Here is a 26,233-nt window from a genome sequence, read left to right as displayed (position 1 = left end):
CTCTAAAGACCGGCAGGTGACGATCTATATCCAGTTGCGGCTTGGTTCTTGTAGGTTTTATGGACCTATTGGCTTGGATGTATCACCCAAGTTATGCTGCTACTTTTTATTCCAACGTTTACTCGAAGAAGTCGTGGCTGTCGAAATGCTTGAGCAGCCAAACATACTTCGGGTAACTTTGCGCATTCCGCAAACGAGCTGCGTGCTGACTTGGTTAATAATAGTCCGTATGTCAAACCAGAGCTATTGAAAGTGGGGGGGGGGCGTGGCAGGACGTTCCCATTGGATCCAACGCTGATCCCAAAAGTGTTGAGGTTTTTCATGAGGCATGAGGGGGAGGAGAGAGTAAAGTTCTGATGGATATCAAAAATAAACCGCGTATGTTTAAGAAGGGCAAGACTGTATAAATACCGCCGTCACGACCAGTCATCGCTAATACCGTGGGCTGTAAGGGTGTTCTTTAGTTTTTAACTTTTCTTCTTCAGTTAACGTTAACAGCCTGTTGAGAAATTTTGCAGTTGTTCTCAAACGGATAGTTTTGGTAGTTTTGGTATACTTTTTTGTTTGACTTGTAGCCTACTTACAAGCTGAAATTGTTCATCCCCAAATACGTTACAGTCCTTATTGTATGTAGCCCCTGAGGCTGCACAGTGTTTATTACACAGCGGATTTATTTGCCGTATATGGTATTGTCTTTTTAGTGCCGTTTCAGCTGAAGAATTTTACCCTGTCTATCTAGCATATCATGGGTTATTTTATGCATATTGTCTTCTTCACGTTATCGTTTACCGGCGTTGCGCTTGGTGAAGTAGTTGAGTCGGAGGAGATAATACCTGTCAGACTGAGTATCAGAAATGCTGAGCAGCCTTGGACTTCATTGGGACGGAGCGTAGAGCGGCTTAGTTTCCTATTAAACGCATTTGGTAACAAATTCACTATTCATTTAAATCCGGACAGCAACTTTGTCGCACCAACACTTAATGTTCAGCACGTTAAGTCGAAGCATCTCTCTGCCCTGCTTAATGGCACCAAACCTGAGGATATCTTCGAAGGTGACAGCGAGTCGTTGGAGATTGGACAAGACTTTAGAGATTGTTTTTACTCGGGAACCGTTAACAACAATCAAGAATCTGTTGTGGCTGTCAGTTTGTGCCACGGCATCCAAGGATCATTTGTAACGAATGGCGATGAATACTTCATTCAACCCAAAGAGCATCGTAATGAGACCAGCGAAAGGTCATTTTCGCAGGTGCACGTCATTAAAAGGAGAGTTTTCCCTGTCTCAAAAGACGCTATAAAGACTTTGTATGATCATATTGGAGCTGTCAAACCGCTTGTGTCCAACAGTAGGCCCACTTCGTCCCATGGAAAGACGGATGCCAAGGTCACACAAAGACAGAAACGTTTTGTATCCTCTGCCAGGTACATCGAAACCCTGGTGGTAGCTGACTCCACCATGACAAGTTTCTACGGGGATGAAATCAAGGTAACTTACAAGTCTCTATTTTACTCCATATATAACTAGGCATAGGTAATATAGATGAAAATATTACCTTTACCTTTTATGGTATTGACTACCTCAAGATGATATGGCTAAAAGGACCTTTTCAATTTGGTGACATACAGGTGTTCGTTTAATAGCCTAAACTGGCAAAAATTTAGCACGGCAAATCCATAAATCCTGCGTTGTATAGCCTAACTTTACGTTTGGGCAATAATGATGTTAATTAAAAGACTGGACAAGATTAGATGACTTGGCAACCACATTATTTGCCCACCCGGTTTGTGGTAAACAGTTCTTTTCACAGACTGTCTTTTGCGCCCAGTATTAGTTCAGTGTCATTACTATAAAGTACAGTAGTTTCCACTACCACTACTTTCCGAGAAACAATTAATTTTGGAGGATGTGTGGGAGGCGGGGCGGGAACGGAGCCGAGAAATTCAAACCTTCAAGCTGAATCGCGTCGTGCATTATCTCAGTTCTGACGCGTATTCTTCTGAGCTGTGCGCGAGGTGAAGCCACCGTGGCAAGTACCGTAAGGCATGTTTCTGAGTCTAAAAGGTCTCACGAAGACAACGAAAGTACTTGACTACTTCCAGTATAAACATCTCGCATAAACATTTAAATGCTGCTCTCCATTAATGCTCTTCAAAGCATAAACAGACCCCTTTCATTGTTCTGGTCAGTGAAAGAAGAGGAGCACTACGCCAAACAAGCACAGGGGTTTTGCTTTGGAACGGATTCTTTTATAGATACATGCATTGCTTGAAGGCGTGGTCATGAAACCCGTCTATGGATCCAAGTACATGCTCATAATAAACAAGATATTTTCCCTAAAATATTCCATGGAACTTTTTTGCTTTCAATTTTTTTTTCAATAGAAAACTGCCCAACACATATAAAAAATGTAAAATATTTCTGGATCAAAAGTGCTCTTAAGTGTTCTCAGGAATTTCTTGGAAGGAAAATCAAGCAATATGGTGTGATATATGAACACATGCTTCTCATGGTTTTGTCAGATTGTATTAATAAGGAGCCTGTATACTACACATAGCGTTTTTCCTGTAATAGGGCCCCAATAGGTCCTTGCAAGACATGAAATAGACTTGCTGGCACAAAAACCTTGAGTTTTAGTTAGCACCATCTGGATGTTAAGGGATGCCAAGAGGAGTTTGTTTTCAAGCGCCTTCCACCCATTTTATTGATGGAAAGAAAAACAAAAATGTTTAAATATTTCTGTCCCCATAGGCTCAGGGATTTGTTTTGAGCATTGCTTTTAAGGTTTCACATAGACAATAACTATCCTAGTTTTACCCCATGTATATAAACATAACCCACTGCACTGGTGGTCAACACTTCCAAACTTGCAATTAGAAACGTGGATTTCTCACAATGACTGATGAGAGAGCACCTCAGCAACATTTGATGATTTCATTTGCTTACTGTCATAAATATTCTGCTCCCTCCCCAAGGACAGAGCATATTTTCGATAAAACTGAAATAACTGCTGTCGTCTGTGTCCATTCCAAAGCACCAACCATGTGCTGACAATACCTTGGCTATAGGACACTTGGCTGCTGGACTTATTTTGTACTAACTGGGTGAAAGTGTAAAGGAATAGATTATAGGCCATCATCTCTTTCTTTCCTTGAGAAATGTCCACACCTTCCTCAGAGAGCTTGGGTCAATCACAGAGATGATATTCTTTGTAAAGGATACACTGTGAAATTCTGACACATATGCTTAAATGAAATTCTAAAGAGATGCCAAATCGAATGAATGGAACGAATGAAAGGCGCTGATTGCATCTTTAAGTGTTGGAGATGTTTACCGGTAACTGGCCCAGCTCTAGATCTGTGTGTGGCTCATCTGCGTGTGGCTTGTCATCTCCCAGACAGCTGTGGGATCTTACTCCCTGACCGTCTGTTCCCGTTCCCCATTACAGCACTACCTCCTGACCATGATGGCCATGGCTGCCCAGATCTACACCCACCCCAGTCTGAAGAACGCAGTGAGCCTGGTTGTGGTGAGGATGTTTCTGGTTGAGGATGAAGAGGAAGGCCCAGAGGTGTCCAGGAATGGAGGCGTTGCCCTGCGCAGCTTCTGCAACTGGCAACAGCTGTTCAACCCAACCAGCCAGAGGCACCCTCAGCATTATGACACAGCCATCCTCTTCACCAGAATGGTACATTTGTTACTTTCGTGGTTTAAGATGTAGAAATCTACAGAAATATACTGTAGGGATCTACCGAAAACAGGTAGACTGTTAAGCCAAGGTTTTGATTTGATAGGTTTGTGTTTTAGAGTAGCCTACTTTGTCCTTTAGTGTGAAGACATGCATGCAAGACATGCAAGAAAAAACAACATTCTTTCTTATCCCCTTAAGAATGAAATACGGTAGAAACAATCAAAACAAACAAAACAAGAATGAGAATACAAACACGAGGTCCATTCTTAGTTCAGGTATTGCTTGTTAAACCCCATGTGGTATCAATGTGTGTGTTTGTGCTTGTCAGTCTAGTATTGCTGGTGGTCCTTTACTTATACAGTGAGACTTAGATATCTTTAACATACGTTGATTTTTTAACTTAGGCATGTAAAGGGCTGTGAAGTCTTGGACTGGACGCTGTGGAGATCTGAGAGTTAAATTTCCTCCCTCTCTTTAAGTCTACAGTCTGCCATGTATTTGCTTCATTTTATGATGGAAACACTGACAAATATGTTTTGCTGGCAAGAGCTTGCACGGGAAAAAAAGCCGTCTGTCTGGAACAAATGGAGCGATGTCTGGATATCAGTGTCCCCCTCTCCTCCCCACTCTAACCCTTTCCTCCTCTCTGTGTGTGTCTCCCCTCTCTCTCACTCTCTCTGTCTGTCTGTCTCTCCCTCACACATTCTCTCCCACTTGCTCTCACCTCCAGGATATTTGCGGAAACAAGTGTGACACCCTCGGGGTCGCCGATATAGGCACCATGTGTGACCCCAAAAGAAGCTGCTCTGTTATCGAGGACAATGGCCTTCAGGCTGCCTTCACAGTGGCCCACGAGCTCGGTATGTGTGCCCTGTGTTCCTGCGGCCAGCCAGTCTATGTCAACTATGACAACTCAAACTGTGCATCTCTGCCAGAGAGATCTAATTTCGGCTCCTGCATACAAAATGTGCATTTAACCTCCCTCCCAGTGCTCTTGAAACTTCAGGACTTATCCTGCATTCAAACACTGTCACATTGTCACATTTAAACTGACGCGTCACTGAGGGTTTTGTTGAGTGATCCAAACAATCTGAACTAACAGCCGTTGAAAGAATGATACTATGTAAACAAAGAGTTACATAAGGATCAACATGGCAAGGCATGCTGAGATAAAACAGGATAACATTATACCACTATAAATAAATCTGGTATCATGTAGTTATACTAAGCAGTGGGCACTTGTTCTTGGAAAGCTGCTCTTCAGGACACTTTGACGGTCTGTCTAAAAGACCTGTCATGTCAGAATGGCTCCTTTACTTTAAATAAGGCTCTCCTCAATTGTATGTAAAAATCTCTAGTGACTCACTCTGCAGGCCCTTAGTGGGTAGCACTGCAAGACATATAGACTCTTGCATGGAACACTACATGGAATGGAAGTGGAATATGGGATGGTTGTTACACTTGAGAGAGTATTAATTCTCTCCTGTGCCCTTTTTGTTCTAAGGGCACGTTCTCAGCATGCCACACGATGATTCCAGGAACTGTGAGAAGTGGTTCGGGCAGCTTGACGGACACCACATGATGGCCCCAAAGTTTGTCCACCTCAACAAAACTTTTCCATGGTCACCTTGCAGCGCTCAATATATCACCGAATTCTTTGACAATGGACATGGTAAGGACTGGGTTTCACTGTGTCAACACATTGTTACCTTGTGTCTATATTTGCCATAGGGACACACGCTGAAGGTAAAATGTGATGCTGGAAATAGGGTTGTCACATGGATTTGTTTGGTGCTTGTGAGTGAGTGAGGGTGTCTTTTACTGGCAGATGGGTTTCCTTCTGCTAACATGGGGTTTTCAGTTTTCATTTGGTTTTGGCACCAAGGACAGAATATTTCCGAAAGAACTCAAAGAAAAAAAAGTCATAACTGTCAACATTTTTTTAAGGCTCGTGTCCTAGAATGTCAGTCTGTCATCATGTAGTGAATGGAAACCTGCCATAGTGTTCAGTGTCGTTTTGGACTGGGCAGCACAACGTCTCTGTATAATGTAACCATTTTTATTTTCTTACCCTTGCATTTGTTTCCCACTCTCCTCTCTTTTTTACAATGCCCTGTCTGCCTTAACTTACTCCCTTACCACTAATAACTGGGTTTAAAGCCACACTGTGTAATTTTGCTGAGAGTGTCAAAACTAACAACCATTGCAAAGTAAACTGCTCGGTCCCACCGCAGCCACACCACCCCCACCACCCCACCCCCGAGTCAGGTTAGCGGGAATCCAGCGGGAGGCATCAGGTGGAGAAATACCACAGATTGTTAGTAGAAGGCATTTCAGGTTCGCTACCACAAGCAGAGCCCGAATTCAGCTCTTACGGGTGTACTGACACTACATCCACATCCCTATAAAAGCTGAAAAAGGGAAGACAGAGCTAGACTTGCAGTGCAGAATAGCAGACGTATCTCCTTCACTTGTTGATTTATATTGTCGATATTTCAGTCTACACTCTGGCTTGCGCTCGCTCTCTACTCCTCTGACTCATCTGCTGTGAGTCACGCATTCCAGCTTTAACAACTGTTTTCCTTCACAGAGAAATCGAGTGTAGCCAAGCACATGTTGTCTTAACCAGACTGAATATTGCCACAGGTACATAGTGAACTAGTTGTACAACAGGTCCCTCTTATTTTCTTGCCGTTCTTCAAGTAGTATGTTGTCCTTGTGCTCCTGCATACATAATGGAGTTTGCAGAGGGCTAACCTACATTGCCACAGCGACATAATGTATTTCCACGGACAAAAGAGTTACGTTACTATCCGTGAATTAAAGGCTTTTGTTCCTTATGCAGCCACTAATTAGAGAGCTCTGACTATGCCTGCTGTAATTACAGTGATTCCCGCAAATGAAGGTTTAGATTTGAAAGGATCATGCTTTGCTTTGTTTGCAAGTGAACTTTATTTGTTTGTATTCTCAGTGTATAAGCCATGTTTCAGCAGAGTCATCATATTTTATGCTGTGCCTCTGGCTGTCTCAACATGCATCTGTCTGTCTGCCTGTCTGACTGTGTCCATTCACGTGCCACTCCAGGTGACTGTTTGCTGGATCCTCCTGAGCAGACGCTCCCCCTGCCAGCTGAGCCCCCGGGTCACGTATACGGGCTGGATCGGCAGTGTCAGCAGGTCTTCGGCGAGGACTTTGGCCACTGCCCAGATGCCCAGGAGGTCTGCTCCCAGCTGTGGTGCCGCGAGGAGGGTCAGCAGCAGTGCACCACCCGTAACGGAAGCCTCCCCTGGGCCGACGGGACCCCCTGCGGAGGGGAGGATGGACTGTGTCTCCGCGGCGACTGCGTGAACAAGACGGAGGAGAGGCTTGAGGTAGGTATGCGTGCCTGACTGTCTGCCTGCCTGCCTTGCCTGAGTCACCGCGACCTGATTTATCACAATGCTTACCTGTCAGAGCAGACGCATTTCAGAAATGATGGCCAAAAATGTCTTTGTAGAGATTTATTGCCGCAATCCTTTTTTGAGGCTGTATAGTCACTCTCTCTACCTCTGTACCCCACTTCAACAATCTTGGGCTTGCCCTGACAGATGTGTCTCACCGCACTGTTTTGAAGCATAGAGAGTCCTTCCCCTTGTCAGTGTATTGACATTTTCATATTCTGAACCCCCCCCCCACCCCCCCCCCCCATACACACACACGTTCCTTTTTGGCTCCCTGCTGCCCTCAACAGAGTATCTTAATATAATTGATCTACTTTAAATTCTGATCCCAGATGCCAAACTGACTGCAGCTGGTGCAAGTACATTTGGAGGAGCTCTTTTTTAAAGGCGGATTATTTTTGGAGAAGCCATTTAAAAAGAAGTCACATTGTATTCAGTAAAGCCCCCTTTAAAAAGAGAGATTATATTTGGTGCGGCCCGTTAAAAACTCGCTTGTGATCCCAGACGGCTTGGCTGTCAGAAGACCTGTCTCGGCCAGCTCATAAAGAAAGCCCCTCAGAAAAGAAATGTGTTATTTCTGCACATGCCTTGAGCACCAGGCCTAGAAGGGGGTTATGGCCGGGCGGCTGTAACACGTGTGTCAGGCCAGAAGTGGAAACATGCCAGCACAGTGACACAGGAGTGTAGCATAGCGTAGTACTCAGCATTTATATTAGATAACCAATCATATTTCATAACCAATATAAATGGTTACAGTATATAGATAGATAGATAGATAGATAGGTAGATAGATATACATACGTATATTACATATTAACTGATTAGTTATTTTGTTGGTTCATTGATTGATTGAATGAATTAATGAATAATTGGCTGGTTGGTTAACTGATTGGTTGATTGATCAAATTTGTCAAACAGACCACACATGCAGCCTAAGCATTCCCAGTGTAGCCTTCTGTTTGAGACATAATTCGTCCGTGTGCTGCAGGTGCCCGTGGACGGAGGGTGGGGTGAGTGGGGCCTGTGGGGTCCCTGCTCTCTGAGCTGCGGTGGGGGTGTCGAGTTCTCCCGCCGTGAGTGCACCAATCCAGAGCCTCAACACGGAGGAGCCTACTGCATGGGCCAAAGAGTGAAATACCAATCCTGCAACATTCAGGCCTGCCAGCAGGATCATGGTAACTTTTTCCATTTCTCTTACTCGATGTAGGAATTTAATAAGACAAGTTTATTCACTAGAGAGGTCTGTAATTTAGCTAAGTGTTAACACAAAATTACTGCTACTCCTGGACTCTTGAGTTATAAATGTACAGAGAGAGAGGTTGGAGGCAATGACATTTTAATCATAATCTGTCACCTGTGGTGCTGCTAAATATCCATGACACCAACAGAAAATTGAAATGTTGCAACATCGCTTTTTCACTGGAAAAAATGTAAATGTAATTGCTTCACCCCATATAGGGAAAAGCTTCAGAGAGGAGCAATGTGAGAGGTATAATACCAACCGGTATTTGGATATGAATGGGAACATCAAGCAATGGATTCCAAAATACGCTGGCGTGTCCCCGCGCGACAGATGTAAGCTTTTCTGCAGAGCCAAGGGGAGCAGTGAATTCAAAGTCTTTGAACCAAAGGTACACCCTACTTTCAGCTTTTCAGAAAGAGCCTACGTCACCAACGTTTCTGCTGTCACTATTCTAACCTTGTCCATACGTCAGTGTGAAATACAATATCTTTTATTACCGCTTGTTTAGGTCATAGATGGCACCACCTGTGGCCCAGACACCACATCCATCTGTGTCCAGGGCCAGTGCATTAAGGCTGGCTGCGACCAGGTCATTGGCTCCAATCTAAGATTTGACAAGTGCGGGATCTGTGGTGGTGATGGCTCATCCTGTCGGAAAATCACAGGAGCGCTGAATAAAGCCACGTAAGCATGAATAACATATTAACAGATGTGGATTATATGCTTATATAATACTGACATAATGGTCTTAGACACACTACATATTATTTATGGTTATAATTACAAAGCAAAAAGGTGTAATTAGGACTAAAGGTGAAGATCTTCTTGTACTTTATTTTCATAGATACGGTTACAATGATGTTGTAACCATTCCCTCTGGGGCAACCAACATCGACATCAAACAGCGTAGCCACCGTGGAATCAAACATGATGGCAACTATTTGGCTATAAAGAAAGAGGACGGCCAGTACATCCTGAACGGCAACTTCTCCGTCTCGACGTCCGAGCAGTACATCTCGGTCCCTGGAGCTGTGCTCCGCTACAGTGGATCCTCGACCACGCTTGAGCGCATCCTGAGCTTCCAGAAGCTTCAGCAGGCCATCACGGTGCAAGTCCTGTCCACGGCGGGAGACGAGTCTCCCCCAAGAATCAAGTACACCTTCTTCCTCCCCAGAGACGTTCCCTTCGCCAAGCCGCCCAGCTCAGACCGTGTGTCCCCGCATGCTCTCCTGCCCTTTGGGGGCGATGAGTGGGTCCTGGGCGAGTGGTCCGAGTGCTCCAAGACCTGCGGCTCAGGCTGGTCACGCAGGAGCGTGGAGTGCAAGGACGGGGTGGGATCCCTGTCCTACTTCTGTGACATGGACCTGCGGCCAGCCGACATCCGGCCCTGCGGGGACCTGCCGTGTCCCGTGTGGCAGATGGGCCCGTGGTCAGCCTGCTCGCGGACATGCGGGCCTGGAGAACGCCGCAGAAGCGTCCTCTGCCTGGACTATACTGGGAAGGCGGTAGACCCTGGGTTGTGTAATCCAGACAAGAGGCCAGAGGCTGTCTCGGGAGAGTGCTTTTACCAGGACTGCTGAGGCTGTGTATGGGACTGTGTGTGTGAGAGAGGGACGGGCCTGATAGATGCGCGATCCATAGCAAATGTAGTGAACAAACTTCTTCCCTTTTCCTTAACCATCTGACCTTGTTGCACAGATCAGCTGGGAAGCTTTAGCGTAGAAAGGGAATGGAGAGGTTACTTATCAAAAGTAGCCAGGATTTCCATTCTGGTCCTAGAAATGTTGCCTATATCAACGATTAACTTAACTTCATTTGTTGATCATTTCTTTGATGTCGCCTTGTTATTATAACCACTATTGAAGTTTCCCCCTCCCCTAGAGATCTACCTCAAATGATATAGGCTACCAGTTTAATACTCTCTTTAATGGTTGTTGGTAGAAGATACTGTCTATATTTATCCTTTCAACAAAGGAGCATAACCCTTGCAAAACAAACATACATACATATACAAACAAACAAACAAACAAACAAACAGAAATCCTGCTGAGACTCCGCTGGGCTGGTTGAGTACCTCTAATCCACAAAGCATCGTCTCCTGGGTTAGTTTAATCACTCCACACTGAACAGGATCAAGGCTCGGTGGCTGCCTAAAAGCTGACAAAACACTATTTATTTTCATTGATCTTTGCAGAAAAAAAGATCTAAATACTTATTGTGAAGAGTCCAAACAATGATGACGACCACTTTTTTGTAAACAAGGGAAAAAATGTATATCTGATTGATATGTAATCATGTCAGTGAATGTTGAGTAATCATGCTAGTGAATAATTACATACTCTGATCAGATAAAGCCAGAAACTGTATGTACATTAATAGGAGCTACCGCAGAGAAAGCTGGTTAATCAAACTTGCAGAATCTTGAACATTTCACTAATTCAGGAACACTGGATCATCTTTTGGGATACAACAATACTCCTCCGTTGAACAGAGATATTGTTATACTACACACATAACACAAAGCTATTTAGTAGGGTTAAGCTGATTTATGTATTAATTCATTTGCAAGTTTTTTTTTTTATCATACCATGATCTGAGGTAACGATTACCAGATCACAGAACATGACTTTTCTGGAGAAAAGGAAGGCCTAGTTTGGTTATCTTTTCGTATTGTAAAGAAAAAAGTCAAAAAGAATTTCCATGTTAGCACGAACAATGTGTGTATTTCTACTGTTTGGGTTGATCCTTATAGTAATGTAATTCACACATGATAGCCTACTTCAAATAATTAAGATACAGCAATTTCTTTTTTGTTTTACTTACCCCATAGACAGAGTTTCTTGTATAGGCCTAACTCTAACACAGTTAGACAGTTAGAGTTGTGTGCAACCAGGAGGGTACAGTCACCCTTGACTTGTAGATAAATATTTAATGAGAGAAAAGGACTTAGTTCTACCATTGTGTTGAATGATGATGTAGAAACCATGATTAACTATGAAAAGTAGGCTAAGCATTGAGACAGCATCACTATGGCATTTAATGTTGGGGATGAAACAAGACTGACCTATATATCTTTTATATGTGAGTGTTATGGCATTCCAGGTGCGCAAATTGGGAGATTTTTGTTATATATGTAGATCTGAAACGAAAGCATTCTATCCCTTCAATGAAGGTCTGTACAATGCTATTGTTATAGCTTCCTTTTAAGCTATTTATTTTTTTTTCTACCTTCGGACATCTGTTTGTTACATTTTTCTTGATGCTGCTGTCTATCCAGAATTGTTGAAAGTGAGATCATAAATTAAAAATAAGTCTCGACTGAGATATTTTTTCAACTTCTTTTATTGAAATTGTCGCAAATATTTGGCATTCTTCACTGTCAATAATAATAATAATAATAATAAAAATGGTTTAATACCTCATGGACTATCTTTATTGCTGTGGTCTCTCAGCCTATGTGTACACATACGCTTGTAATGGATCTCTCTTAATCACAATTCACTATACTTTTGTGTTGTTCTCTTAATAAACACAAAATAAAATGTATATCCTTTTTTAAAGGACTGCACCAAAGATAGGATTATGCTAATAGAAAAAATGTGAAGGAAAGATTGTTGTCAGTATTGAGCGCGTGGCATTCTGGGATAGAAAAACAAACCGCTGAATTTGCAGCCCACTGGCTTCCCGCTGATGGGATGAAAAAGCTGCAATATCAACAGATAAAGAAATGTGTTTTACTTTTTTTATAGTCTTTTACATGGCATGGTCTCTCTAGACCATTAAAAGCGAACGTGTGTATGATATGCTTAGATGAATTAAGCAGAATGTTATTAGAAGCACACGGTGAGACTTGCAAGCTAGCTAGCGTTAGCTCCTCAGCCATCCATTAGTTTTTTTATCGGAGCTGTTAGCACATATGCCCGCTACGAACTGGATTGTTATTCGCCTCAACTCCAGATATTCTTTCCTTCCTTCTGCTTTGTTCGGTAAGCTCGCATTTCCCTATTTCTACTGTGAGAATATTATATCTTGACTTGTAACAAAAATACTTGCGTGTATCATTGGTAATGAGCTAACTAGCGGGTAGCTAGCCAGACCACTGGCTAGCAAATTAGGTATGATACCAGCTAAGTTGGCGTTGACGATACTGAGCGCTGCTGCTAATGGATCCGATTAAATAGATCGAATGTTATTGTCGACTGTCCGTGCTGTTGTGTAGTCATTATATCTTAAGATGTTTTACAGAAATGATCTTGGTCAGTCCGAATGCGTTTGGTTAAGTTAGCTGATTAAGATAGACCCGCTGATTTAACTCCTGTTTGGAACTCGTGTTTGCATTTGAGAGGAGACAACATTAAATGTTTCCAGTTCTCGAGTTTTGTGGACAGCTAGCTAGCTTGTTCGGTCATACACTTTCATTTTATTGATGAAGGGCAATACAATTGCGTCATCGCTTTGGTAAGTGTGGGTTTGTATTGTCAACTTTAACCAACTCAAATGTCAGACGTTAGCTAGCATAGCCAACGTTCGTAAACCTGCAAACAAAACATAGCCCATAGCGTACTCATGTGGAGAGTCACGCCCCCTTTGCAATCTTCCATTGAAAACAATCTAGGAAATCTGATGGAATATGTCGTATCTTCAGTAGATACTATTTCTTTAATTCATCTGTGATGTTGATACCATTACCATCAACGAAGTATCATTCCAGCTGTCAAAATACGACTCGATCACACTGCCTTAATCCCTAGAATCCTTGGGTTGAAGGGTTTGCAAAAAAACATTTTACAAGGCGATTCCTTTGTCAGTCCGTAATTTTACTGACTTGTATTAGTAGACTACAACCTCCACGATGTTGGTAGACGTTCAGTAATAAAATGTTGCCTTAACTTGCATTGTAGGTCTGTAGGCCTATTAATATTATGCCAAGACACCGACCCTGATTGTAGCCTATCTCAGGTGCATTGGGTGCACTTTCAGTGAAGCCTCTTGCGTGTGTTCCTTCTTGCATAAATGGCCTTCATACTCATAGGGTCTATATGCTGTAAATGCAGTTGGTCACAATAAATAATATATAGTGAGTAGGTTGCATGCCTGAGATTAGTCTGAATACTATTTTTGCTTTTAGATCAGCTTTTATTTTTAAATACCATTTATGCCAGGCCAGGTACAGTACAGTAATGCAGTGCAAGAACATTAATGTACATGATGACATAAATGTATGCTTGTTATTCTCAAATAAAATACAGTAATAGCAGTGATACTCAGATGGTGAAGTCCAAATCTGTGGAAGCCATATTGCTGAGCCCCATATCCCCAGTGACCACTGGAAAAGGATATCCATACAAAATAAATATTGTGTAAAAATAAATATCATTGTTAAGCATAGAAATAAAGATCACCGTGTCATGTTTCAGAACTCAATAACATGCTCTGCTCTTCTTTAGCAATCTTAATAGTTTCAATGTGTCACCAATATGTCTGACTTTATATACAGTCAATTATACAAAGATAATTACTTAGTGTACATCACCATTAAGGAGTCATTCTAGAGTGGAATGCTATGACATGAGAGCAATATTTCAAATGATAAATCGTCTACACTTGCTTAAAGGTGAAATACCACACAATTTTTTGTCAAATTCAGGGAATTTTTCCTCTCAGTCCTCTCGTCGCCTGTTAAGTGTTTGAACATTAAGTTGTTCAAGCATAGTTCTGGATCTGTAAAGGAGATACAAACATTGTGGCTCAGACTGAACCATAGTCTCAGCCAATCTCCACAGTGTTTCAGGGTCAAGGAAGGGAGGGGTATAACTTGATTGGCTGCTGAACTCGCATATCAGCAACTATTCACTGTACTGAAGTCAAATCGCAGACTGTATAAAGTGCTGCTCTTAGGTAGTTGCTCTACTCCCCTATGTGGTCATGCTGGCCAAGATTAGTAATACTGGGTTCCCACTCTAAGTCAAATGTAAAATTCCATGACTTTTCCCTGACAAAAAAACTTGAATTTTCATGACCTACTAAATGAATAGTACAATATACCATCCAATGATTTCAGAGCAGTCGCGTAGCGTTCAAGAATCTTGTAGAATCTTGAGTGGGAGATGAATAAATGGGCATTGAATAAACAAAGTTGGGCTACTCAAGCAAGCAGTAAAGCGAATAACCAGATATACATCAATTCCGTGTGGAAACTGTATTAATGTATTTTGGCAAGTAAATTTTAAACTGCTACAACTAAATTCCCTGATATTCTATGGCTTTGCCCCAAACTTAATTCCCTGACTTTCCATGTCTGGAATAGACTTTCCAAAATTCCATGATATTCCAGAAATTCCATGACCCGTAGGAGCCCTGTTAATATAAATGTCAGAGCCTAAAACAGGTATACGAGAGAACCCAAAATAGGTACATGAGAGCTTGTGTACGCCATCGTTATTGCAAGTTGCAACTGAATTGCAGTGTTATGAAAGTGAAACAATAATCACCATCTAATTAAAGGTTATGCTAGCACTTGTTATGACACATGGTTAGTTTCCAGTCAAGGTAACACTTTCAGATTTTTTTACTTGAATTTTACAAATAAAAATGTGTGATTTTTTTTCTTAGTCATTCCATTGATTGTTGGTTTTGAATCATTCGAATGATATAGCAATACTTCCAAAAGGCTTAGTGTGACACCTACTAGTCCGACTCCAGCTGAATAGGGAAGGGAGCATATCTGCTTCATTCTTTTACAACATGGATTTAATACCAAGAAGTAGCCTGCCATTAGAGAGACAAAGACCCTAACTGCTCAACTGAACACTCCTCCATCTGTCTCCGAAGACCTATAAAGCTTTTGCCATTAAGGAATGGACTATAGACTTCTGCACATCTCAGAAATATTATTTTCCAAAGTATTTGGCGAATCACTCTGGATTGGAATGAGTTTGTTTCTGAAATGTACAAGGTGTCTCATAGTGGTAAACTTTAAAGTGCATGGGTCAGGTAGTGTTATCCTTTTGTAAAAAAAAAAAACAGACAGAGAGAGATTCTGACAGACCCCTAAGCACACCACTATGCCTGAATTTAGACAAGTGTGCTGCTGATTTCTCGCAGTCTGTCATGTGAATCCAGGCAATGCTATGTAAATTCCCAGCAGATGTTGTGTGAGAGACTTTGTTTGGACTCGAGAGAATTACAGAGCCGAATGCTGCGAGTGTTTCAGGACTTAGTCATACTTCAGCAAAACTATCATATGAATTCCAGCCGAGGGTTCAGTTACAGTAACCGTCCATATAGACGATCAGATTTGATGAGTAATACTATGAACTCAGTGTTCCCAAGGACATATTTACACTGGTTTTCGCTTCAATTTAACCATTATAGAGCTGCTTTTGTACAACCATATAATATATAATATAACCTAAACATTAATAGGTAAAGTCTGCCATAGATTTTCGTCCACCATACTATTGTCATAGCACATTTACCAATGTCTCATTTCTTTCAGATTACTGAGCGATCCGAGTCAGTTTTTCACAGTAACTCTTCTCCCCACTCTCTTCTCCTCTGTCAGCAACACTGGCCAGCTGTATCTTTTTGTGAGACCAGCAGACGACATAACCATGTTCATCAAACTTTTTTTTTTTTTTAATTGTTGGCATGCTTGTAAGAGTATTGACTGACATATCCTCATCATTTAGGGCAGAATCCAGCAAACATGACAGAGAATTTAAGAGAAAGTTGGAAGTGCAGTGTTTTTTTGTAGCCTAATATTTTAGAACAGAAACCACAAAGTGAACTTTAAATGACATGAAGCCAGAAAGCTATAAAGGCAGTTTTTTTTACAAATGGCCACAAGATATATGTCTTGTGTACACTTGCACAATTAGGTAGTGATTATACTGTGAACTCCTATCCTTTCTGTAATGATGCACAGGCTCCAGCTTGTCACTGATAAGGTGTATTTATGTTTTTGTAGGATCACTGCCCATTTTCTCCGGTCTGAAATATGGGTATCAAGACCTTTACCCACAATTCCCCCAATCACAGTCAGGAGTTACTGGACAAGTTGAACGTCCTGCGAAGCGAGGGTCATTTCTGCGATGTCACCATCCGCGTCCAGGGCCAGCTTTTCCTGGCTCACAAAGTGGTCCTGGCCTGCTGCAGCGACTTCCTGCGGGCCAAGCTGACTGGGAAGGCCGGCGACGATGACCGTCGGGGGGAGGAGGAGAGGCCCGTCCTCGACCTGCACCATGTGACGGTGGCGGGCTTCGCGCCCCTCCTGGAGTATGCCTACACCTCCACGCTGTCCATTAGCACTGAGAACATCATCGACGTGCTCGCGGCCGCCAGCTACATGCAGATGTTCGCCGTGGCCAACACCTGCTCGGAGTTCATGAAGTCCAGCATCCTGTGGAACCCCTCGTCCGCGGGAGCCAGCGGCGGGGCTTCGGGGCCCGGCCAGGACCGACCCGGGCCCCAGGAGGCCCCCGAAGGCCAGGCTGGGGGGTGCCTGCTGGCGCCGCTGGACGCGCTGTCGCCCTCGCCCGTGTCCTCCGAGTGCAGCATGGTGGAGCGGAACATTCCGGTGTGCCGCGAGTCGCGTCGCAAGCGCAAGGGCTTCGCCAGCCCCCAGCCGGCGTCGTCCTCCTCGCCGCAAGTCCCCAACCCGTCGCCCTCGTCGTCCTCCTTCCCCGAGAGCTCGGCCCCGGCCGTCGACCCGACGCTGGCGTTCACCTGGACATACCCGTTCGGCATCGACCGGCGTTTGGCCGCGGAGAAAGCCAAGCTGGCCGAGGGGCTGCTAGAGTCGTCGTCCGGTGCCGGGCCCGACCCAAACTCCCGGGCGCTGGTGGAGTACCTGGCCTGTGAGGGGGCGCGCAGCATGGGCATGGCAGGCACGGACAGCACTGGCGGCGGGGAGGAGGAAGAGGAGGAGGGCGTGCGGGTGAAGGTGGAGCGTCTGAGCGACGAGGAAGTGCATGAGGAGGCCTCACACCACCCGGTCAGCGCCTCCCACAGCTCACTCAGCGACCAGCAAACCGTCCCGGGCAGTGAGCACAACCAGGAGGACCTCCTTATCAGCCCCCAGTCATCATCAATAGGTACACACACACACAATTCTTTATTTGAATCCAGCAATCACATAAGGATTCAAATATTTTCACACACACACACACACACACATACTTTCAACAGCCCTCATTATTTGAACATCATCATATCTGAAGCTCACCTACTTTACAGTCTGTCAGTATGTAGATAGTGGCACCTCTAGTGAAATAAAACCCACAGCCACAGTTCATGTACTGGTCATTCTCCATAACGGTAGACGTGCTCCAGCATCAAAATTGGAAGGTCAAGTCTGGAACAATGACCTCATAGTTTTTCATTTTGATTTCAAAGTCATGTGCTGGATAAATACAGAGCCAAGACAACAAAAACTGTCATGTCCAAGCGCGTGTGCCCATATAAACGAGTGGATGAAGCAGGCATTCCACCTTACTTATAGTATTAAGGAAATGAAATTGGATTTACATTTTCGGTGCACATGCAGGAGTGGAGACACTGGTTGCCCCGGCGCCCAGGACAAAATATTTCCAGTTGTCTCAACTCATCATAAGCGTAAGTTGTGTGTTGGACAACTAGGAAAATGAGACACGTTAATTTCCCCACCCCATTCCTTTAATCCTTCCGCCCCGTCTCCTCTTTTTAGTAATGTATTCTTTGAAAGGAAATATTTCTGGTAAAAATTACTATTAGTCAATGACAAATGTTTTGTTGTTAATGCTCCATTGAAAGTGTAGCCGCCAGAGTGGAAAGAGCTGTTTAATTGGATCTGAAACTATTTTCCATTTAAATGATCTGAAATAGTGGTGTATTTAGCATACCTCATTTGAGTTATAAAAAGTGTCGTAATGTCAGTGGAGGTCAGTCCAGTGTCCCACACGACGGCATCGTTGCTGAAAACAAATGGTGCGAAATATTAGTTACTTTATGTCATCAAGTCCAGCACCAGGATTAGACTCTAGCCAAATGCTAGCCTACACTGTCACATGTTTCAATTTCATATTAGAAGGAGAACCTCAGATATAGTACATATGAAGCAGAATATCTCCAAAAGATGGCCGAGCACGTTAGTTGTCCAGCAGACAACCATATGAATTCAGTGTTTGTACGCCTGTGGAATGTAAACTTGGCCGATGTATTTTAAACTTACTGGAACAGGGTTAGTCAATGTGCACCCTTTCCTCCGCTGCGACTTGCAGATGCTCAGGACGGCTTTTCTCTCTCTCTCTCTCTCTCTCTGCAGGCTCCATAGACGAGGGAGTCACAGAGGGCCTGCAGTCCATTCAGGGGACGCCCAACACCACGGGTCACATGGAGGAGGACGAGAGGCAAGACGTTTTACTTAACTTTTTTTTTTTTTTTTTTTTTAGAGTGTCCTTTTACAACGTCTCGCTTTTATAGTTTCACGAAAAGGACCCCTCCGAGGAGAGTCATATTTTTTTTTTCATTGTTCCTGTTTCCATCCTTTCCTCACTTATACAATGTCCATAAAGAGTGGAAGCTAATGTGATATTGTCGTGGCTTTTTTAGAGGGCAGACCCGACTGCCAACAGGCCAGAAGCTTTTTGGCCCGTATGCTGGAAACTTCTTGGATCTCGGGTTTCGTGTTGGAATAATGGCAAAAAAATGAATTGTCATGATGCAAAACAAAAGGGGTGGAAGAAATGCCGCGGTCATCTAAGCCAGTGTAGCAGTTGCTTCTCTTCTGACCGTTTTTGAATGCATGATTGAAACCTTGCTGATCTTTGCTGGATTAAGATAGGACACAGTAAAAATGAAGAGATTATGCTGTGTGAAATCAAACCAGGCGAACACAGTAGAATACCAATTTAGGTAAACAAGCTCCAGTTTGTTCTTGAAGAAACTATAACAAGTGGGCTGAGGGATGTTAGGCCTCTCGCCTGCTAGTTGTTGTTCCGTCCTTTTCGGAGAAGCACATCTGTTTGATGTCATTTCCCGTAACATGACACAGCGTTGGTTGTTATTCGTGTCCCCAGGCTGGAGAGCGTCCAGTACCCGTACCATCTCTACATCAGCCCGTCTAACCGGCCCGGCATCAAGGGGCCGGCGCGGCCCTTCCAGTGCCCCACATGCGGGGTCCGATTCACCCGCATCCAGAACCTCAAACAGCACATGCTCATCCACTCTGGTGAGGACTTTACTGCTGATATGCTCCAACTACTGTCTGTATTCCATTCCCTGCATTCTGCATCAGCTCTCTCTTTGTTGCCCCAGTGTCTGTCTCTAGGTCATTGGGTGTTGTCAGTCTGCATCAGACAGTATGTCTGTCAGAATTACTGAAAAAGTCTGTTGTAGTAGCAATGACCATCCTCCATATACTCTACATTTCCTTCAGGATGGATAAAGTATCTAGCTATCTATCCACTCAAGTATGTCATTTTGAGTTTGCCTGCTTGCCTGGAAGCCCCCCCCCCTTCTCTTCAGAGTTTTGTCTATGACGACATTCTGACTCCCACGTGACACTGGACTCTGCTTCTCTCTCTCTCTCTCTCTGCCTCTGTCTTTCTGCCTCTCTCTCTCTCCTCTCTCCACTTCCATTTTCTTCGACAGGCATTAAACCCTTCCAGTGTGACCGCTGCGGGAAAAAGTTCACGCGGGCCTACTCCCTAAAGATGCATCGGCTGAAGCACGAAGGTAAACGCTGTTTCCGGTGCCAGATCTGTAGCGCCACTTTCACTTCCTTCGGTGAATATAAGCACCACATGAGGGTCTCCCGCCACATCATCCGCAAGCCTCGGATTTACGAGTGCAAAACATGCGGCGCCATGTTTACCAACTCCGGCAATTTAATCGTACACCTGAGGAGTCTCAACCATGAGGCGTCAGAGCTAGCAAACTACTTCCAGACCAGGTGAGGCTTTTGGCAAGCAGGGGCACAATAAAAAGAAAGCACCTTTATGAAAAGATGCATTAACACTGAGGGAACACACGTCACACACACACCACCACCCCCTCCTCCCCATTTAGAACAGCCATGCATGTTAAAAATTATGTACTTAAATAAAGTCTTGAAGTTAAAAAAAAAAAAAAAAAAGTCAGTTGTTGCTACAACGCTTGTGCCAGAAACTTAGTTGTAAACATGCTAAAAAGGAAACATGTTGTTCCCAAATGCAATAAAATTACAAAAGACAGTCGTTCATGGTGGCGCAACATCTGGATGGCTCTTATCTGGATTTGTTTTACTTGCCAAAGGCGCACTTTTATCTGCATATGTTACAGCTGCACATTAATTGGCTAAGTAATGCTGTCTGGGCTTTCTTCTAAGAAATGTCTTTTTTTAGCAATGTCTTTTTTAAATACCAGGAAAAATTATGCTTCTGTTTATACTATGCAAACCATATCCAAGTTACTTATTTATTCTTGTTGAACTAAGCAAGCTGTGATCCAATCTGATTTGTCCATTGTATATCTTGGGTATCACATTGTTGTTTTTTTTAATAACATTGGTTTCACTTTTTTGGCTTATACCTCATTTAGTGGGTAGAATATCAAAAATAGATACCAAACATTACCTCAGACTGGCTAGTCTGATTTTACATTGATTCAGCTGTAAGGTCATCACTGTAGCATTTCTTGTCGACATTGAACCACCCTCTGTTGTAGAGCAACCGCAGACACCTTGAAATAGTGTCGTTAGCATAGCCGTAGGCATGCGTAGCTCGTGGAGCCTCACTCTTCAGCCACGCTACAGAGCTCCCCTCGTCTGGCCTCCACGACCCGTCTGAGTCCAGCAAAAACAAACACCGGTGGGGCCGGTGCTCACAAATGCAGGGGGAATGAGGCAATGTGTTGGCCCTGGCTCCATTTAAAAAAAAAAAAACACGAAACCCGCGCCGCACAACCTGCGTACGTGCGCTGGCAGGCAGTCAGGGGCGCCACTTTCTGCGTCCCGATACTCGTGTGTGTGTGTGTGTCTCCGCTCAGATAACGAGGAACAGCCGCCGCTGTCGGTCCCCTGCTGGCGCCCGAGCCAGGTGGGCTCTGCCGTCTGGCACTAGCCATCATGCAGCAGCGCAGCCACGCGCCCGTGATGTTCCTATAGCCCCATCCTTTTAATAAGCAAACACATAAAACATACCTGGAGGGGGAAACCTCAGCAGATGTGTGTGTGTGTATATATGTGTGTGTGTGTGTTTTCAATTCTACACAAGTGGGTTTTTTTCCCATACCATTAGCATTGGCCAAGCTTGCTTTTATAAGCGTTTTCTCCTCTTTCAGGGTTGAGTAGAGAGTGAAGGGAGGTGCAGGGAGTGTTTTTCCTGACAGGTATGTGGCGCGGTGAGATGATTGTGTGTGGTGTGCTCTCTCTCTTTCCCTCCCTCCCTCCCTCCTTCCCTCATTCTTCCTCACGCTGCCCCAGTGAGTTCCTCCTCCCCGAGTACCTGAGCCAGATGCAGGAGGAGTCGCTGGGCCACTTTGAGATGACGGACCAGGCGTTTGAAGGCGGCGGCGGCAGCTCTTCCTCTTCCTCTGTCCAGATGCCCGTCATATCTCAGGTGTCCTCCACCCAGAACTGCGACCTCCATCCCTCCATGGCCCCGCCCGAGGCCCCGGCGTCCCACGGAGGTCAGGGGCGTGGGGCGGCAGCAGGGGGGGAGGTGGTGGTGCTGTCGGACGAGCCAAAGACCAGCGTGGCCATCCACTCTCCGGAGGTCCTGGAGGAAGAGGAGGAGGAGGATGGAGAGCGGGAGGAACGCACAAAGAAAACAGCACTTGTGTCCATTACCATTGAATAAGATGTGATGCTCCCATATCCACCTGAGTAGAATACATAAGAGCCCCCTTTTGAGTCACAGTACAAGAGTGCATCCTGGATAGTGATCGTGTTGGGGCCTGGCAGTCATACACCATTTTTGTTTGTTTGTTTTATAATTACTTTTTTTTGCAGTGATTAACGTGGCTTGGTGTAATGGTCATTGGTATTGTGGTTGCATAGGAAATGACTGATTAACACATTTTACATAGGATCCCCTGCAGTACATATTCCAAGTGCACACTGGATTGTGATTCTCTTTGGAGCTGGCCACCTTAAGCATATTCCCATGCATCAAAAGCTCTAGTCTTTGTTGCTCTGTGACAGAATAGATGGTGAACATACCCTGAGATATCCTTCCCCTTGCAATTGTTGTCAACATTTGACTTTTTGCTGACTGTCTTGTGAAACTGTTTTTACTTTTTGTGGGGATTGAGACACAATGATTATTGTGAGAACATTTTGTGATTTGCATTGTTTTTTAGTTTTTAAGAAATGCGTTTGTCAGATCTTTCTTTTTCAGTCTGGATGTGTTAAAGCGCCTTACCCAGTCCTGTACAGAAAAAAACTGTATTGTGAATCCATTATGTGATGGATGCAGATTGGCTTATGTCCTTTGTTACTTTGAGGGCTTTGCTTTGGTAGATAATGTAGCTTGGCCAAAATAAGGGACTGTACCACTGAGCAGGGCTATGACATGTCCCCATCCCACTTCAACCCCTTTCCTTAATAATAACAGGACTCTTTCCAATAACGTCTCAATAGGTTTCGTTTTGAAACAATTCAACTATAGACAATCTCCATGTGGTTGATTGAGTCAAACAATCATGCAGACTTTGTGGTGTTCACAAAGAAAATTGTCATGTAGAGGCATATTGGATTTGGATGAGAGCTGTGACACAGTTTTAAGCCTTTGTGGAAACCATTAAATTAATGCATTTTTGCAGAGCTGTATGTGATTTCATGCGAAACTGAGGTAGTGGAAGTGCAGGCCTTCAGGTCCTGGTTAGCTGTCACTAGTGTCTTATTTTTGAAGTGGAAAAACTATAATCTCATCCTGCTGTCCAGCTGAGAAGCATTGCATGACTGACTTTGTGATACCTGCTTCTCTTGACGCACACACTGAAGCAGTTAGAACAGTGGAATCACTCCCAACTGTACGCTCATTTAAAATTGAAAATCCCAACTTTTTTTTTTTTGACTGAATAAAAATGAAATAAAAAAAGAGCGGTAATTTGGCAGCAGTCACAGCTAACCTGGACTGAGAGGGGTTTCTATTGGCCCTGGGTGTGCTGCAGCTTCTGCTGCACAAAACCCTGTGTATCCCAATCACACTTGGGTGCAGTTCCACACTGGGATTGTTAAGGTGTGTGGACATGGTCAGTCTTGAATGTTACATGTGGAAAGATACAGCAGAAGTGAAGTATATAACCATATTTCCCATTTGCAAGTTTCTTAAAGACTATCTGTGCCATTCTTTCATTTGTGCCTATTCCTAGCTCCCATTAAGTCCTGTTTACTCAATTAGGAATGCAAGGATGCAATGTTTTTGGTCATGTGAGAAAGCTTTTATATATGTAAAATCCTTTAGCATTTACTTGACTTCTTTAGATATTTAATATACATATCTTTGTGTCTACCATTTGCACAGGGCAATCATTGTTAAATGCTGCTTAGTTATAATGTGATATTTTTTAATGTGATGTTTTCCAATATTTCAAGAAAAAAACAATTTCTCCCATTGTGCAATACAGTTGTTATACAGTGTACATGTTTTGGAACATCATGTAAAAAAAAGAATGTATTGTTGGTTGTTCGAAATAATGAGCAATATGAAAGTGAAAGTTGTGAATATTCGAGTTGGTTGGCACTTCCTTTGTTAAAAGTTATTTGTGGTTGGAGGAGGCTGTCATAATGAACTAAAATGTGACATTTCTTCGGTTAGTTTTCGTTTTGCGCTTTTGTGTCTGCACTTTGAACAGAAGCTACAGGTGCAGAGGGTTTCCTGCAGTGCGAGGGGGATCGGGGAGCCCTTCCTCTGATGTCAGCGGTTTTAATATCCCTCACTGTACTGTACCGTACCGCATCCTGTATGGTACACTAAGCTCTATGCCTGAGAACTCTGCCTGTGAGATAGTATGAACACCCTATTTTTATTAGTAGTAATGTGAATTGCGTGGTCGGTGCAGTTACGTCTGTCATTTTTAGCTTCTGGTGACGCACTCTATAAGGTTTCAAATATTGCAAATATCACTGTCCCAGACCTCACTGTGGTACTGGCATGTTTTCCCACCCAAACATATTAAAAATACCGGGAAAGAATACAGAAAAAAAATCAATATAGCATGGTTTACTTTCTTGGCTGTTTTGTCAGATATGTGCAACTACGTTTTTGTATACAGTAGTGCATCTCTGTAAAATGCTTAAAAGCAAGAGGAAATGGTATTCAGATGTCATGACACATTTTGGTCTGTTTTTTGTATTTGTCATCTTTCAAGTATAGAACTTTGTATATTTCTATTATCAATGTGAGTTTCAATAGTCGATGGATTTGAGCCTTACATCATACTATTCGCTTTGTGACAATGTCTTTAAAGTGTTCCTGTATAGTTTTATTTTCTAAAACCTGTTTTTATTTGTAACTTGTGCCTTTGGATATTGAATCGGTAGTGCATTTTAATAGTCATGAACATCCATTGCTATGATTCATATCACAACTACAAATGCTGGTAGTGCTCTGATGTAGCTTGTAACCTAAAGTATTTTTGAAGTGCTAAACTATATTTTGTTTGTGTGCATTTTTATTTTAATATCTAAAAATGTGGTGACTGTTTTTTGTAACTTTCCAATGGTTTTCATCTTGAGTTCCCGTGCCAGTGTGTTATACTGAACCATGTTTTGTATAGACAATGTTTTGATTGAAAGTAAAGTCATGAATAATCTTACCATTGGCCTCAGAATACCAATCATTTGCAACTGACATAGTGGCACAGAATCGGGTGCCAGTGAGGGCTTAAAGGTGCAGTTAGCGATTGTACATGATTTCAAGCCCATAACATTTTTTGTCACATTCTGCAATCATCTCCTCACGATCCGCTAGCTGCCCATTCAGTGAGTACACTGTAAAAAAAAAATCAGTTTCTGTAGGCAGCCCAGGCTCCGAAAGCTGGAAACAAACAAAGTTGGGGCAGCCTGTCCCCCGCAACAAAAACATTTCATTTGGTCCTTGGTTAAAATATAATGTACGTTGTTTTGGACATAAGCGTCTGCTAACAATTAAAAATATAAACATGAACAAACGCAACTTCCTGCGTCTGCATCTTTAAGCCAGGTGTAAGTTTAGCATGGGAAACCAGTTCTTATGCACAGAAGGAAGACTCATTTGGACTGACAGTGTCAGGAGTGCTTTGAGGGGCCGAAGATGAAAACATGGAGTAAATCGCACAGCTGCACAAATAAATGATCACTTCAAGGGGGTGCATGATGTGGGGGGATTGAGATTGAGAATGCGGGAGTACTAGGCTATGATATCAAGGCTATATTTTTTGCAAAGTCCAAACACCTGTTTGTGATTTGGTGTCCTCTTACCTCATGACCCTCACATCAGCCTTGTTGCACGTCCTGCAGGTCAGGAGACGGGATGGGGGAAATTGGGTCAGAGCTACAAAGTGGGTCACGCTCCATCGGCCCGTTAATGGATTCAATTAAGTGGCTTTATGTCGTTTTCACTGAAAATGACCTGCGTGTAAAAAATCCACCAGTCTTATTTCCTCAAGTAGAAACTATGCATCATTGCAGCAACTTTATATGGGGCAATCTCTGAATTGGGTCAACCATACTATAACTCAGTGGTCAATAAACTAATTGGACAGAACTCAGAGGAATGTACAACACCAAACCCTGTGCCTCCAACACCTGCAGAACCCACTAAGGCAGTGTTACATAACGGGAAGGGACCACCATCTCTTCAAATAAGAAACCTGACTCGGTGCCAAGACTTTGTTGGGGAGATTACTTTTGTCGTGAT

General features: G+C 43.4%; 2 protein-coding genes across 3 annotated transcripts; both read left to right on the top strand.

Moving 5' to 3' along the window:
• Nucleotides 1-438: 438 nt before the first annotated feature.
• On the top strand, nucleotides 439-11,744 carry adamts8a (ADAM metallopeptidase with thrombospondin type 1 motif, 8a). The gene is made up of 9 exons (XM_048232110.1): nucleotides 439-1,486; nucleotides 3,447-3,686; nucleotides 4,420-4,549; nucleotides 5,194-5,361; nucleotides 6,774-7,060; nucleotides 8,118-8,304; nucleotides 8,588-8,760; nucleotides 8,881-9,056; nucleotides 9,217-11,744. The coding sequence occupies exons 1-9, from the start codon at nucleotides 746-748 to the stop codon at nucleotides 9,950-9,952; spliced, it is 2,838 nt and encodes a 945-aa protein (XP_048088067.1). The 5' UTR covers nucleotides 439-745; the 3' UTR covers nucleotides 9,953-11,744.
• A 281-nt stretch (nucleotides 11,745-12,025) lies between these two features.
• Nucleotides 12,026-25,151, top strand: zbtb44 (zinc finger and BTB domain containing 44). 2 transcript variants are annotated; one of them, XM_048237287.1, is made up of 6 exons: nucleotides 12,026-12,358; nucleotides 16,342-17,467; nucleotides 18,676-18,760; nucleotides 19,430-19,581; nucleotides 20,004-20,304; nucleotides 21,814-25,151. In XM_048237287.1, exons 2-6 carry the CDS (start codon nucleotides 16,372-16,374, stop codon nucleotides 22,187-22,189), a joined length of 2,010 nt encoding a protein of 669 aa, XP_048093244.1. In that variant the 5' UTR covers nucleotides 12,026-12,358; nucleotides 16,342-16,371; the 3' UTR covers nucleotides 22,190-25,151. The 2 variants fall into 2 exon arrangements, with proteins under 2 accessions (XP_048093244.1, XP_048093245.1); XM_048237288.1 differs by having other exon boundaries at nucleotides 20,004-20,087; nucleotides 21,814-21,978.
• Nucleotides 25,152-26,233: the final 1,082 nt, after the last annotated feature.

This window comes from Alosa alosa, chromosome 2, assembly GCF_017589495.1.
Source record: "Alosa alosa isolate M-15738 ecotype Scorff River chromosome 2, AALO_Geno_1.1, whole genome shotgun sequence".
NCBI lineage: Eukaryota > Metazoa > Chordata > Actinopteri > Clupeiformes > Clupeidae > Alosa > Alosa alosa.
This window is presented reverse-complemented; position numbering and strand designations above follow the sequence as displayed.